This window comes from Propithecus coquereli, unplaced genomic scaffold (assembly GCF_000956105.1).
Source record: "Propithecus coquereli isolate 6110/MARCELLA unplaced genomic scaffold, Pcoq_1.0 Scaffold111, whole genome shotgun sequence".
NCBI lineage: Eukaryota > Metazoa > Chordata > Mammalia > Primates > Indriidae > Propithecus > Propithecus coquereli.
The window spans coordinates 4723205-4737601 of NW_012135081.1; the positions used below are offsets into that span (position 1 = coordinate 4723205).

The following is a 14397-nucleotide window of genomic DNA, read 5'->3' on the forward strand; positions in this document are numbered from 1 at the left end:
TGGTAAGTCCAGACCCAGGCATTCTCCCCCAGCCCTATCTCAGGGGCTTTGTTTCAGGTTAATTTTCTGGTTGGGTTCTCTTCCCTTCCCCTTCTCCTGCTCTCTTGCCTTATTTGAGTTAAGGGGCAGGAGTTCTGAGGGCCTGTGCTACCTGAACCGCTAAGCCTTCCTCTGGGGGCATTATGAGAGCAAGAGTGGGATGGATAACCCAGTCTGAGCTGGGCTTTGTCAACAACCCCCCTGCTTGTTTGTTCTCTGGGTAGGGCTGGTTTGCGGACAATGCCACAGGCCAGGTGGGAGGATTAGGATGAAAAGCCAGGAATAGGGCAACTCTTCTCAGAAGCCATACTTCCCAAGTTACCTTTAAGCATACTGCTCCATTTCTCTCTTTTTTGAGTTAGAGTTAAAACACACACTAATTTTTCCCTAGTGTATGGTGTGGTAGCCTTGTCTGAGACCAACTCTCAATGTGGACTTCTCACACTGGGCTTACCAAATCCCATGAAGGATAAGGAAAGAAAGATAGGGGAAGATTCGCTCCGTCCATGCAGGCACTAGAAAGAGAGATTTTATCAGAGTGCCTTAACCCGTTCTAATATCCTAGTAAACTTTCTCTGTGTCTTTGACTATCCCTGTCTATAACTGCTCTGGGCTGAGTTTTTGAGAGGGGATAATGCTGAAACATCCTATTTGGGGATTTAATTATGCCTCTTTTTTTGCTGGGAAGACAAACACCACCACTCTCAGCCCCCTCCTTGGTGGGACTAGAGCCTCTGAATCCCTTTGAGGTGGAGAAGAAAGAAAATCTGGAATGAGGACTCAGGACACCAAGCCAGGGCTTTTTGGGTTAGGGATTCCATTTAAGGAGAAGACTAGGCCATTAGAGGGCCAAGAAAGCCATATCGCTTCCCACTCCTCCCCTCCTTTTACTGGGACCTTGTAACCCTACAGTGGTGTGTCTGTTCTGATAATATCTCCTCTGGCTGCTTTGATGGGACCACAGGAGGCCAAGGAGTCACCAGCCAGGGTCTGGGCTGAGGAAGTGGGGTAATAGAGATCTGTTTATCTTTGAGCCCTATAGAACCCTTGAATTTATCTCCCTTTCCCATTCCTAAGGCTCACTGAGGGGCAAAAGGGAAACAGAGATACCCAGGATGAAGCAGGGAGTGTATGAGTGTGTGTGAGTGTGTGTGAGTGTGTGTGTGTGTGTATGTGTGCACTTGCACAATGTGGGACTTGAGAAGCCCTATGTGGGCTAAGTGGAATGTGTGGGCTGAGTTACCTGGGATCATTTCAGCACTGCACAACAGGTCTCAGGGAGGTAGAACGGGCTTGCTTTTGCTCTCTAAACATCCTCATTTCCTCCACTCCCTGGCCCTGAACACCAGAATACCTGAACACACAGAAATATCTGTACATGCCCAAGTGTGGTATGGTAGAGGTCAGAAGCCTGGGCTGGACACAGTAAACCAGCCTGGAACCAACTCCCACACTTCCCCACCCGCCCCATTCTTCCTATCAGCCAAGCTTGGAAACCATTCGTCTTCCCCTCCCCACCACACCTCCACCTCTGCAGCCATGGGCAATCATTGAATTTCCTTCCCTTTGCCTTGCTGGAAAACCCAAACCCTGGAGCAGCCTTCATGGATGGTGGCAGCAAGGCTCTTGGTGACCTTTAGTGTCCTGTTGGCCCAGATTGAGTTGTGGCAGTTTGGAGGACCATGGGGGGACTAGGAGACCAGAAACTTATCTGATCTAATTCCCCTTCCTTGCTGTTCCAAGCTCAAACTACAAACCCATCAGGATTGCTTATTTACTCAGACATTTGAAAAAAATCTTGTCTAGTAAATACTTCCTTAAAACATCAACTTCTCTGGCTGGAAAACCCAGGGTGTGTGTGTGTATGTGTGTGTGTACACAAAGGGAGTAAGGGTCAGGTCCCTCTTTTACATTGTGTCTCTCTCCTTCCCCTGGGTGGAGGATAGCAGCCTGGGCTGAGGTTTTATTGAGGATGTTTTCCTGTTGGGAGTAGAGATGGGTCATAAACACCTAGAGGAGGCTGTTTTGATCTGGTGACTCCTCAGGAAGTAGCATCTGAGGTTTTGCTTTGTAAATTGCTCTCCCCCCAAGCCAGCCAGCTACACTGGATTGCACTTCCCCAAGCCCACCTGAGGCCCCCTCCTTGCATCCCTTCCTCGGTAAACTAAAGGAGAAAAATAAAAGGATTTCTAGAGCCTCCTAAATTCTCTGCCTCCAGTTTTAAAAGAGGGGGGGGCTAGTTGATGATTTTCCCTCCTCAATGTTTTCCCCTAAAAAAAATCATACAACCTTTCATTTCCTTTTGCCCATGCAGACCCTGGTCACCCAACCGTTCAGTCACGAAGGAACTAACATTGAAGGCAAATAGTTTCTGAGCCTGGCTGTAGATACCATGACTCCTAGGGCTTCTCCTTTCTTCTGGGGCTCATGTCTCCCTGTCATCCTTTCCTAAGCTCCAAACCCCTTTTAGACAAGGTGGGACTTCAGGGAGCCACAAAAGAGAGGAGATGGGAGTGAGGCATATAAAGACTCCATCTAGGACCTTATGAATGGAGGAAACTCTCTGCACTCTGTGACTGGGTTTTATGTAATTTAAGATGGTTGCAGGGGCATGTGAATGAAAGCCTGCAGCCTTCTCACATCTCTCTCTACCAAGGTGTCTTCAAACAAAATAATATTTTACATAAATACCTCCATTTTCTAATGATAATGGCCTTCCTCACCTAAAGACCCCACCCCCACCACAGGTCCCTCCCTTAGGGACCTTAGCTTTAGGCTACGGTGCTGAAGGAAAAAGAATTGAGGAGGCTTCTACCTCAGCCTGAGTTCAGGCTGGGACAGGAGAGAACACTTTCAGGTCCAGGCTTCAGGACTCAAAGACATTGCTGGTGAAATGCCCTTATCTGTAGAAATGAGGCCGTAGATTATATCAGTTCCTGGGCCCTCTTACTATACTTACAAAGGTTCTAGTTTGCCCTTATCCATTTCCCAGGGAAATCTGGTCTGGGACACTCCAAACTCACAAGCACGAGAGAATCCTCCCCATTCCTAAGACTCTATACAAATACTTTTTACAGAGTGTTGAGCACTCCTATAGTTGTATATGTGAACATGTATTTATAGATCATTCTATGTCTATATCAGGATGTATGATTTACACCCCTCTCTGCTCCACATATAAATGCAGATTTATAGATCTTTAGATTTATAGATCCATAGTGAACATAACAGTCCTCTGTCAAATTCCTGTGTGAACATTACCAATCTTTGTATAGTGGTTGGATATATATGCTAGGATGCATTAGTTCAGTTCTCTCTAAATACCTAAGTGAATATTTGGGAATTTTTTTCGTTGGTTGGAAAGAACTATGTGTGTTGCTCCATCTCTATTTTGAAATTTTTATCTAGATTTATTTAAGGATCCTAACCCATAAAATAGCTGCATATTGAAGCTACATATTTGGAGATCTTTATAGTCTATGCAGTTTTGCTACAAACTTAAATATTTGAACATATATTTAGAGATGGTTCCATAACACATGTATCTATGTAGGGGCATAGATCTCCCTCTAGAAGGACTTAAACTTACTGCATCTCTCTGTCTCCCTCTCTATGTCTGTCTCTGCGATCTATAAAGATATCAGATGAGTGGGGCTGGGGGACAAATATCTTTCAGATGTTGGGCTTATTAAAGCAAGTAATTCTGTCGCTCTCTCCAGGGTTATCTCCAAGTCTACTCCAACTGAGTTATCTGCTTCCTGAAAGCCCACTCTAGGGATCACAGCCTCCCTCTAGGCTGTCTCTATGACCCGAGGTCCCAGGCCAGGCTCCCCTACCTGTAGGACCTTCTAAGACAGCCACTAAACAGAAGGGGTAGAGAAGAAAGGAGAGGGTCCTCCAGCCCAGTTCCTCTTGGCTTCTGGGGTGAGAAGCTGACAGAAGCTTGTAGGTGTCCCTGCCATCCCCAACCTGGTCTTCAAAATGTGGAAAAAACCATGGTCAAGTCTCCAGCTATTTTTGTAGGAGACCCAAATGATGCCAGGGTCACTGCACAACCCTTAAGTTCCCCGTCTCCAGTTGCTCTCCATGCCCAGGGCCCAATTAAGCGGACGCCTCGCTCCCAGCAGACCCGCTCTTATCGGCTGGGATTGATGCCTTGGCGGCTCCTGTATATCATTTCCAAGATTTTTTCTGTCCAACTCCTCGGCTCCTTTGGCTTCCGCGGCGTTGACTAATGATTGCTACAGATGCCAACGTCTCCAGAATCCTAATAGCCAGGCAGGCGGACTCTTATTTACCCGGCAACATTGCTGTGGGGGAAAGGGGTTGGGGGGGCAAGAATTGGGGTGTTGTAGGTCCGGGGATAGGGAGAAGGTTGTGACCAATTCAAGTTTCGCTGAACTTCTTCTCCAGTGACAATGACATTCCCAATCCCCTCCTCTCTCTGAAAGAAAAAAATATATAATAATAAAATACTGCTAATAGTAACTCATTGCTGCCTCTTTAGAAAGGATTAAAGAATGGACAAGACGTGGGAGAATAACCAGAGCAGTGTTTATTTGTTGTAAATAAATGAAAATGTAAGCGGAAAACCAGCGGTTTGGGGAGGAAAAAGAGAAAGAGGCCAGCCACAGTGGGAGAAGGGACTCCCTTCCCTTGTTTCTTGTCTTTCTCTTTTCTCTCCACCCTAAATCTACTCTTCTCAGAAACTTCCTCCGCTCTTTCCCCTCACCTTCAATCCCTCAGGTGGAGAGGGTTGACCAGCGTGTTCCTGGACGTAGGTGCCCGAAGCCACCCCAAGGCTGCTGCCCGTTGGCGCTGCCAGGGTGAGGGGGTCTCTGTCTGGGGTTGCGGAGCGAAAATCAGCTCCAACAGCCTACTGCGGGGTAGGGGTCGTGGCAGGGACCTCCAGCCCTGCGGTCCCACTCGCGCTTGGTAGCGTAAAGTTGTGGCCGAATTCGCTTCTCCTGGCGCTTTTCACCAGCCGGCGCAGGGCCCAGGTGTTTGGGGGAAGGGGCTCCAGCTCTCCGCAAGCCCGAAGCCAGGCGTCGTGCTTCCTCCGTCTCAATCCAGATCTTCTAATACACATGTCATTCGGGTGAAGAGAAAAACACAGGAACGCGGAGAGCCCAGCACCGAGGCCAGGCAGGAAGTGATAACCCAAACAGGGAATATTTTTCTATCAGAGAATAATGGAGCACAAAATAATTCAGAAAAGCGAATGGGCAGGACCAAGTAAAGAGAGTCCGTGCCGAGGGGCTGCTGCAGACCTGGCCGCGCCGAGCACCGCGGGAGGACCATTTCGTTGGAGTGTAGGGCGAGGCAGCAGCTCGGGACCCGGACCAAGGCCGCGCGGTGCGCATCGGCCGCCGGAGGGGCAGTCTCTAAATTACAGCCCGTCAGGAGGACTCGGAAATACAAAAAGGGAGCCGAAAGATTTAAACAGTCGGAGGCAGAGGCGTCCTGAGGCGGCCAAAGCGAAAATCAATCACGTAATTAAAACAGGGAGCGGGCGAGGTCCCAGGTTCGGAGGAGGTGGCCAAGGTGCGGGCCAAGGCGGGAGAGGGTTTGGGGATGTGGCTCGCCCACCGCGACTGGGGCGCGCGAAGGGGCCGCGGGGAAGTTTATAACAGAATGCTATTGATTCCCGCTTGGCTCGGAAGAGCAGACTATGTGCCCTCTCCCAGGCCGTATTCTGAAGCCGATGATGGCCCCTTCTCCGGCTTCCCCTTTTTTATGGGGCTGAGGACGCGCAGTTGCAGTTGAAGGCTGTTCCCCAGATCCCAGCGGTGCCACGAATTTGCTGAGGCAAGTTTGTCTGAGAACCCAGGTGGCATCAAGATGCTGCCTCCAGGTTTGAGGGGATGGCGGGAGGTGGCACCCCAGTTTCAGGCACTTACATATTTCCCTTGGCCTTGATTCCCCCAACTCAGGATTCAAAGCTTGCCTTTGGAATGACTCCAATCTATGGGCCGAGGCTTGGAAGGGATGTGTGAGGCGGGTGAGCTTATTAAAGGGGGATTTGGGGCTGAGCAAACTGGACCCCTTTGGGCAGGAAAGGAGAAGGAACAGTTCCTGGAAAAAGAGAAAATAAGGCACATGGGGAGCTGGGTTTTGTGAGGGGAAGATGTTCTTGTTATTAGTAAGGTTAATAATGGTAATGATCTGGTATGGCTGGGTCAGCCCGAGCAGACGGGCGCTCTACAAAGTCCTTTCTCACAGAGGCTTCTCTGGAGGAGTTAAGGGTTCCCCAATTTGGCTGTGATTGGGGAGAATAAAATAAAGACCTTCACTCCCTTCCTCTGTCCTTTCCTCTCCTACTCCTTGAGAACTCAAGTAAAAGGGAATCCTTATAAAATCCCCATCACCTGCTATGGTTTTCCTTTGCTCTCTCCAGTTCACTAAATGCGTGGTCTTCAGGCATTGAGCTTTCGCAGAGCACCTTCCTTGTGCAGAATTCCACAAGCAGTTACTCGTCAAGTCCCCATGAATTCTGAATCTGACTCTGGAGAGGACCCAGGATTCCCTTGCCTGCTCCATGGAATTCTCTCTCTATCTTTAGCTTTTTCCAGTCTCTGCCTTCCTTAGTCTTGGGTGCCTAGTCCCACGGGTCTCTGGCAGCTCAGAGGCCAAGAACAGATTAGGGCACCTTGAGATGCCCTCATCAACTCTCAAAAGGGTTTCCAGCTTCCTATGGACTCCTTAATTCTGAGAGTACCAAGCCAGGGAGTCCTCCATAAACTAACCTAGGGCCAGCATAATTTCTAGATCTTTTCAAACCACATTTAGTCTCCTTTAACAGTAAAAGTCCTTCTCCCTCAACAAGAAAGTTCAGGTTACAAACCTCCAGCAGTGCAAGCTTCCTGCATCCACATGTCAGAATGTTCAACAATGATAATATTCACAATAAAAAGAGTTAAAGCTTGCATCAAAGGGAGAAAGGGACACCCTAACCCAAGTTTTAAAGGGGATATAATCCAGCAGCCTTGAATGGGGGTGGGGGTCAGTGAGGCCAGGATGAGCAAGGAAGGGGGTGGGAACTCAACCTCCAACTAACAATTTTTCCAGCATAAAAATGAAACATCAAATTCGTTAGCCCAGGGCCTTCATTTTTCCCCTTCCACATTATAACTAGTTATTGAACTCGCTGGAAGATCTAAAGGCCATTTGCGAAGAGACAAATTTCAATGGAGTTTCCCCATCAATAACCCCATGGCAGTGACCTATTGGAACAAGTCAAACACCCGAGGTGAAATGCAGGTCACTCTGTCTAACCAATATTAAAATGCGGCCACTTTTTAAAAAGCCACTTTAAACGAGATTTGAGGAAAATTGAATTCCAAGGAAGGCAAGGCAAGGCGGGGGAAATCCACAAGAGGACCTTGCCTATGGTCCCCGAACAAACAAGAGAAATTCATCTTTAATATTTTAAAGGGGGCAAATTAACATTCCATGATTGCTTTTTTTTTTTTTTGAGACTATAAGCGATTCCAGGAGGGAAAAAAAAGGTTGAGTATTTTCTTGTGACACATCCGGGTTATTAAAATCATTTTAGACTAATTCATTACTTTTACTGACAAGAGATTTAAGAAAAAAATCAATTAAGCATTTGCATATTCTTTTGCATACATTAGCCCTGCCTGCTGGCATCAGAAAGGAACAAAAACACACATATATCCACACACACACACAAAAGAAAAAAATGGGGTAAGAGTCTTGATTTAGTCTGGGGTTTTCAAGTTGCCGAGAGAAAAAAAATCAAAATGAAATGAATTGCCTGATTGCATACCATCTAAAAGTCAACTTATTTGAGGAAAAGGAAAGAGACATGTTACAATTTTAATTGTAAAACAACAACACACACAGGCACAAAAAAAAAAACCTGCACTTCAAAGAGTGGGAAAGGGAATGACAGTCGTTTTCCTTTCCTTTGCCCTCCAAATCTTGAATTGGTTCTCCCATTTATTTTTCTCCCTTGGAAAATCCAAGGAAAGGTGAGATTTTAATGCAGCACAGAATCTGTGGAGCCGCTGAGCTCTCTCAGCCAGCAGCTTGTTACTGGGGAGGGGAGGAATATGGGTTATCCAACGGTCAGTATGGTAATCCAGGCACAATAAGGCCTCACACACAATGGACACATATTTTTCTTCAGCAGTGTCAGAAGGGAAGCGCTTTGTACTGAAACATGTTTCCGAAAGAGAAACCAGATCGAAATTTAGAAAGGAGATGGGGTGGAGGGACCGTGTGCAGAGAGCATTTGGATGCTGGCAAAAGGTGGTCAGAAAAAATAAAAAATAAAATTGGGGCAAAGGTGGAGGGCAGAACGGAGGTGGAGGTCCTTGGGCTGGCAAGGCAGGAGGCAGGAGGGCGAAGCACAAAAGAAGCCAGGACCAGATACAAGGATTTATCACAGGCCAGAGCTGCTTAGTACCCTCCTCTCCATCCCAATTAAGCCATTGCTAAGTGCAGAAGCCCTCTGAAAGGATTTTATTTCTGTGCTTGTTATAATATCCAAGTGAAAATGTTTGTATGTATGTGTATGGTATTTTACCCATGTGATAGGCGACTTCCTTGCTATTTAAGTTATAGGAGCCCAAAGGGAGTTGTTTTTGTTTTTGTTTTTTGTAAATGATGTTGATGAGTGTGGGCACACTTAGGGGAATCCCAGAGATTTCACTTTGTGCATGTGCACGTTGAATTAGCTGTACAAACCCAGAATGACAATGTCACATATTTATGGCTGCATAAGGAGGCATTTAATATACTAATAAATATTAATAGTATGTATGCATATATATTTAACCATAATAACCAAAGACAGACCTGACATTCAGTTGGAGGTATCTGAACCCTCTGTGGTCTATTCACTCATACTGGCTCAAGTGGGTCTACTCAACCCACCTGCAGGAGCTCAGAAACCTGGGGGGGGGTGTGATGGGGAGGACTCCCTAACAAGTTCAGCAAGGTGAAGATTGAAGAAAAGAGGGTTGAGGTGGAGACAGGGCTGGTAGAAGGTGACTGTGAAGACTGGGAGGTGGGGGGGGCCACCGACAGTTCACCTTTCCAGGTGGAGAGAGAGAATATTCACAGCTGGGATGGGGTGGGGCAGCCGCATCCAGGTGCAGGCCTAGAAGTGAGACTGGGGGTGGGGCCAGAAGGCTTTCTCCCCCATAATCAACCCTCCCCCAACCCTACCAGAGCCCTCCCCCTGGACCTGTCTGGGGCTATAGTTCAGACATCAGGATTCAGCATTGGTTTCCCTTTGCCCTCTTCCAGCAATTTGTAATGAACCCACTCCCACCACCAGTAATTACAAAAAAAGAAAACACGCAACTCCAAACCACTACCAAGAAAGCAGCAGCTTCCCCTCACCCCTTCACTCAGGGTCTAAAGTTCCTCTTCCAATCAAACGAGCCGGTCTCACACACAGAGGGTCTGGGACAGGAGTGAGCGAGGGTTCTCAACCAACTCTGGGAATTTGAGGATCTCCTAAGGGAGATGGTCGACCTCCAGGGAACTCCTGTTCCTTCAAGCAGCCCCGTGAAGTGGGGGCGGGGCACTGTCCTCTTGAGGAGAGGGTATCCAGGGACCCCCAAGCACCAGCTCCTGAGGGGCTAAGCACTAGCCCTGGTAAGCCTGGGGTGGGGTGGGGGCCCAAAGCATTGGAAGAGGGAAGGGGGCGGGGCTCAGGCTGAGAATCGGCCCCCTTTGGGCAGGCCTGTGGCCCAGTTTCCCTCTCATTCCAGCCCTCAGGGAGAGCCCTAATTTGGAAGTGGGGACCCTCTCTCACATCCCAAAGTTGGCGAGAGGATTGGGAATCTCTCGCCTTCAGTCTCCCTCTCACAAGGGCTTTACTTTTTTTTCCCCTTTCCCTTCCTCATTCCCTTAATTGCAGATGTTCTAATTAAACCCTCAAATAGTTGTTATGCCGTTTTAAAAGGTACTTATTCAAGTGTCAACCAGGCTGGGCTGGGAGGAGGCAGCGTAGGGCGGCGAATTAAAGGTAGATTGACTAATCACGGCGGCGATCATAATAATAAAATCAGAGGGAAAAAAATCACATTACGACTTTTCGTGGGAAGGAGGGAGCAGGCAGCCAGCGGCCGCCAGCCCCGCGCCGCCGCCGACACAAAGAGTGCGGGCGATTCCGCGAGACTGATTTATGACGTTTTACAGCCCTATAAAAGCTGTAGCGACGAGGCAAGCGCTCCTACCACCGCTGGCAGATTTAGTCTAATAAATAAAACATAAACAGTTAACTTTATGTGTCACTTTTATTGTTATCAAGTAAAATATAGCTGAGCCCCGGCAAGCTATGATTTTAAACTATAATTGTTATCAAGTACAACAAGGGGACTCGGCTCCCTCCCTGTGCTCTCCCCTCTGCTACCCCCCCCAACTCTGAGTTACGGGCGATCAGTTAATTGGAATTGGTGGCATGACACGACCACCCCTAGCTGAGGGGGGGTTGGTAAAACAGCCCTTCCTTGCCCCCTCCCTCCTCAATGGCCCTGCCCCCCTCCCCCTCCCTTCAGGGTATTACTGTGAGTGGGTAGCAGAAAGAGGCAAGGATGGGGAGGGGCTGGAGCTCCCCAAGGCCTGCTCTGCCTCCCCAGCTTGGTGGGCTCACCCCTCCGTTTTTGGAAGCCAGCCTGGAGCGGCCCCCTTGGGAATACGTGTTTACATGTAAACACACGTGTTACACAGATACAGTCCCTGGCCGGAAGCAAGCAGGCTCTACCCACATAGGCCTCCCTCTTAGCTAGGTCTGTTCTCTGTGGGGATGGAGAAAGAACTCTCAGGGCTTTGGCTGGGCACCATCACAGGACACTGACTCCTGGCAAAAAGCTTTTCTTGCTTCAGCTCCTTAGGAGTGAGCCTTAGAGGTGGGTGTCAGAAAACAGCAGGCCAGGCAGAATGGGGAGTGGAAATAGGAGCCAGCAGTAGAAGGGATCCTCTGTGCTGGGGCTGGGGCAGGGAGGATCAGTGGGTAGCAGGGGAGGGCAAGGCTTCTGAACTCTGCTTTTGCCAACCACTTCCTGTCTCTCTTCAGCGGGGGCTCAACCCCCAGACCTCCAGAAATGACGTCAGAATCATTTGCATCCCGCTGCCTCTACCTGCCTGGTCCAGCTGGGACCCTGCCTCGCCGGCCCCATGGCCAGAGGGTTGGGTGAGTGTATATGGGGAAGGGGGGCTGGACTCTGGTATCCTTGGATGGGGGGGCACCCCAGGCTCTCCAGCCTCCTCGGCTCAGCCTGGGCCCCTCCCCATCCAACCTCCACTCCAGTCCTCATTCAACTTCCTCTTCCTGCGAAAGAGGGGCGCTGCCCAGTGACCTACACAGACTGAGACACAATCGCCATGAACGGAGACCTCTGGAATAACTCAGGAGCCAAGACCCACGGGGCCCACTAGAGGCCTGAGGGAAGACCCTGGGCGGGGGCTGAATCACACAGCCTCACAACAGCCCCCCAATGCCCAGTCTTTGGAGGGGAGCCGGGAGCTTCCCATCTCCTTTTGCAGGGAGGGTTGTCAGTCTGGCGGGATGTGCACAGGGGCATCCCAGCCCCTGCCAGCTAACCCCACATCACCACCACCCCCAGCACCACCACCACCACACACACAAAAAAATTGGATACATTTTGAATAAAGCGATTCGGTTCCTTATCCGGGGACTGGGTTGCTCCGTGTGATTGGCCGGCGGAGTCACATGGTGAAAGTAACTTTACAGGGTCGCTAGCTAGTAGGAGGGCTTTATGGAGCAGAAAAACGACAAAGCGAGAAAAATTATTTTCCACTCCAGAAATTAATGATCATGAGCTCGTATTTGATGGACTCTAACTACATCGATCCGAAATTTCCTCCATGCGAAGAATATTCGCAAAATAGCTACATCCCTGAACACAGTCCGGAATATTACGGCCGGACCAGGGAATCGGGATTCCAGCATCACCACCAGGAGCTGTACCCACCACCGCCTCCGCGCCCTAGCTACCCTGAGCGCCAGTATAGCTGCACCAGTCTCCAGGGGCCGGGCAATTCGCGAGGCCACGGGCCGGCCCAGGCGGGCCACCACCACCCTGAGAAATCACAGCCGCTCTGCGAGCCGGCGCCTCTCTCAGGCGCCTCCGCCTCCCCGTCCCCAGCCCCGCCAGCCTGCAGCCAGCCAGCCCCCGACCATCCCTCCAGCGCCGCCAGCAAGCAACCCATAGTCTACCCATGGATGAAAAAAATTCACGTTAGCACGGGTAGGCAACTTTGCTTTTTGCTCCCCCCTCCCTCCCTTCTTCCCCAGCGCTCCCCACCCTCCTCGGCCCCCTCTGGCCTCCGTCCTCCTTTCTCTCCTTCCCCCTCTCTCTCCAGGAGCGACTCTGGGTTAGCACAATTGAACTGGATTTACGAGCGAGAATGGGTAATTACATCCCCCATAAATTTTATGGCTTAGCTACTCTGGGCAGTCCGAGCCATGTGCTACGATCTGTTATGTATGTGTGAAAACTATGCTCGCTTTCTAAGGGCGCATAAATAATTCAGTGTCGTTACAATGAGGATTCCCCTCTTATTACACTACAAAGTCTCCAGCTTCCTTCAACTTCTTTATAACCCATTTAGCTTGATGACTTTATTTCCACCTCTCCCGCCTCCTGTTCCTCAGAGCTGAGGATGGGATGAGGGTGGGGGGCGGGGAGACTGCTGCCTCTGAACCCCACTATTTGCTTCTACCCTCCCCCTCCCCCAGTGAACCCCAATTATAATGGAGGGGAACCCAAGCGCTCGAGGACAGCCTACACCCGGCAGCAAGTCCTGGAATTAGAGAAAGAGTTTCATTACAACCGCTACCTGACCCGAAGGAGAAGGATCGAGATCGCCCACTCGCTGTGCCTCTCTGAGAGGCAGATCAAAATCTGGTTCCAAAACCGTCGCATGAAATGGAAGAAGGACCACCGACTCCCCAACACCAAAGTCAGGTCAGCGCCCCCGGCCGGCGCTGCACCCAGCACCCTCTCGGCAGCCACCCCGGGCACTTCTGAAGACCACTCCCAGAGCGCCACGCCGCCGGAGCAGCAACGGGCAGAGGACATTACCAGGTTATAAAACATAACTCACACCCCTGCCCCCACCCCATGCCTCCACCCTCCCCTCACACACAAATTGACTCTTATTTATAGAATTTAATATATATATATATTTTGGTTCTTTTTCTCTTCCTACCACCTTGTCCCTTGTCAATTCCAAACAGACAAAACAGATAAACAAACAAGCCCCCTGCCCTCCTCTCCCTTCCACTGTTAAGGACCCTTTTAAGCATGTGATGTTGTCTTAGCATGGTACCTGCTGGGGTTTTTTTTAAGGCCATTTGGGGGGGTTATTTATTTTTTAAGAAAAAAAGCTGCAAAAATTATATATTGCAAGGTGCGATGGTCTGGTTTGGGTGGATTTCAGGGGAAATGAGGAAAAGAAAAAAGGAAAAAGATTTTTAAGCCAATTCTCATCCTTCTTCTCCTCCTCCTTCCCCCCCTCTTTCCGTAGGCCTTTTGCATTGAAAATGCACCAGGGGAGGTTAGTGAGGGGGAAGTCATTTTAAGGAGAACAAAGCTATGAAGTTCTTTTGTATTATTGTGGGGGGGGTGGGAGGAGAGGGGGCAAAGACAGCAGACAAAGCTAAATGCATCTGGAGAGCCTCTCAGAGCTGTTCAGTTTGAGGAGCCAAAAGAAAATCAAAATGAACTTTCAGTTCAGAGAGGCAGTCTATAGGTAGAATATCCCCCCACCCCCATCGTGGTTATTGTGTTTTTGGACTGAATTTACTTGATTATTGTAAAACTTGCAATAAAGAATTTTAGTGTTGATGTGAAATGCCCCGTGATCAATAATAAACCAGTGGATGTGAATTAGTTTTACGTCAATGTCTGATGGTTTCTTTTTATCCCCCTCCTACTCTGGCCTGGTAACATCCCATCTTCTCTATTAGTTGCCTAAGTTTACTCTAAGCAAGCACACAAATCTTAGCTCTCAACTGGTTTTCCAGTGTCCTTAGAAGAACCAGCAAGGGGTTTGGGGTAAGGAATCTTCAAAATAGGGGATGTGAACAATTACAGCTGATTTCTCCTGTCCCCTTCCCTCAGAGTCTGCAGAGATGCCAGACTCCCCTGGGGGTACTTATAATGGAACTGGGGGGGCTCACTTTTCTGTAGTTAGGCATGGTTCCTTCTTTTTGTACATTTTTCTCTCCTCCCTTCTCCCTTCTCTCTGCCAAGTAGGCCTGCCTAATTTGTAGACAAGAAGGCAAGTTTGGGGAGTACAAAGGAGGAGAGTTTTCATCTTTTAGGGCTCTGTTGGGATGAGGGATTAAGGAAG

General features: G+C 49.2%; 1 protein-coding gene across 2 annotated transcripts in view; it reads left to right on the forward strand.

Moving 5' to 3' along the window:
• The window catches only part of HOXC4 (homeobox C4), a 38264-nt gene extending 24324 nt beyond the window's left edge, over window positions 1-13940 (forward strand). Inside the window, exons 2-4 of one of the 2 annotated variants that reach the window (XM_012654196.1) lie at window positions 11093-11209; window positions 11843-12287; window positions 12779-13940. In XM_012654196.1, coding sequence (XP_012509650.1) covers window positions 11849-12287; window positions 12779-13134 — 795 coding nt within the window. In that variant the 5' untranslated portion in view covers window positions 11093-11209; window positions 11843-11848 and the 3' untranslated portion in view covers window positions 13135-13940. Of the gene's footprint in view, window positions 1-11092; window positions 11210-11808; window positions 12288-12778 lie in introns of those variants that run through there. The other variant, XM_012654203.1, reaches the window with a different exon arrangement.
• Window positions 13941-14397: the final 457 nt, after the last annotated feature.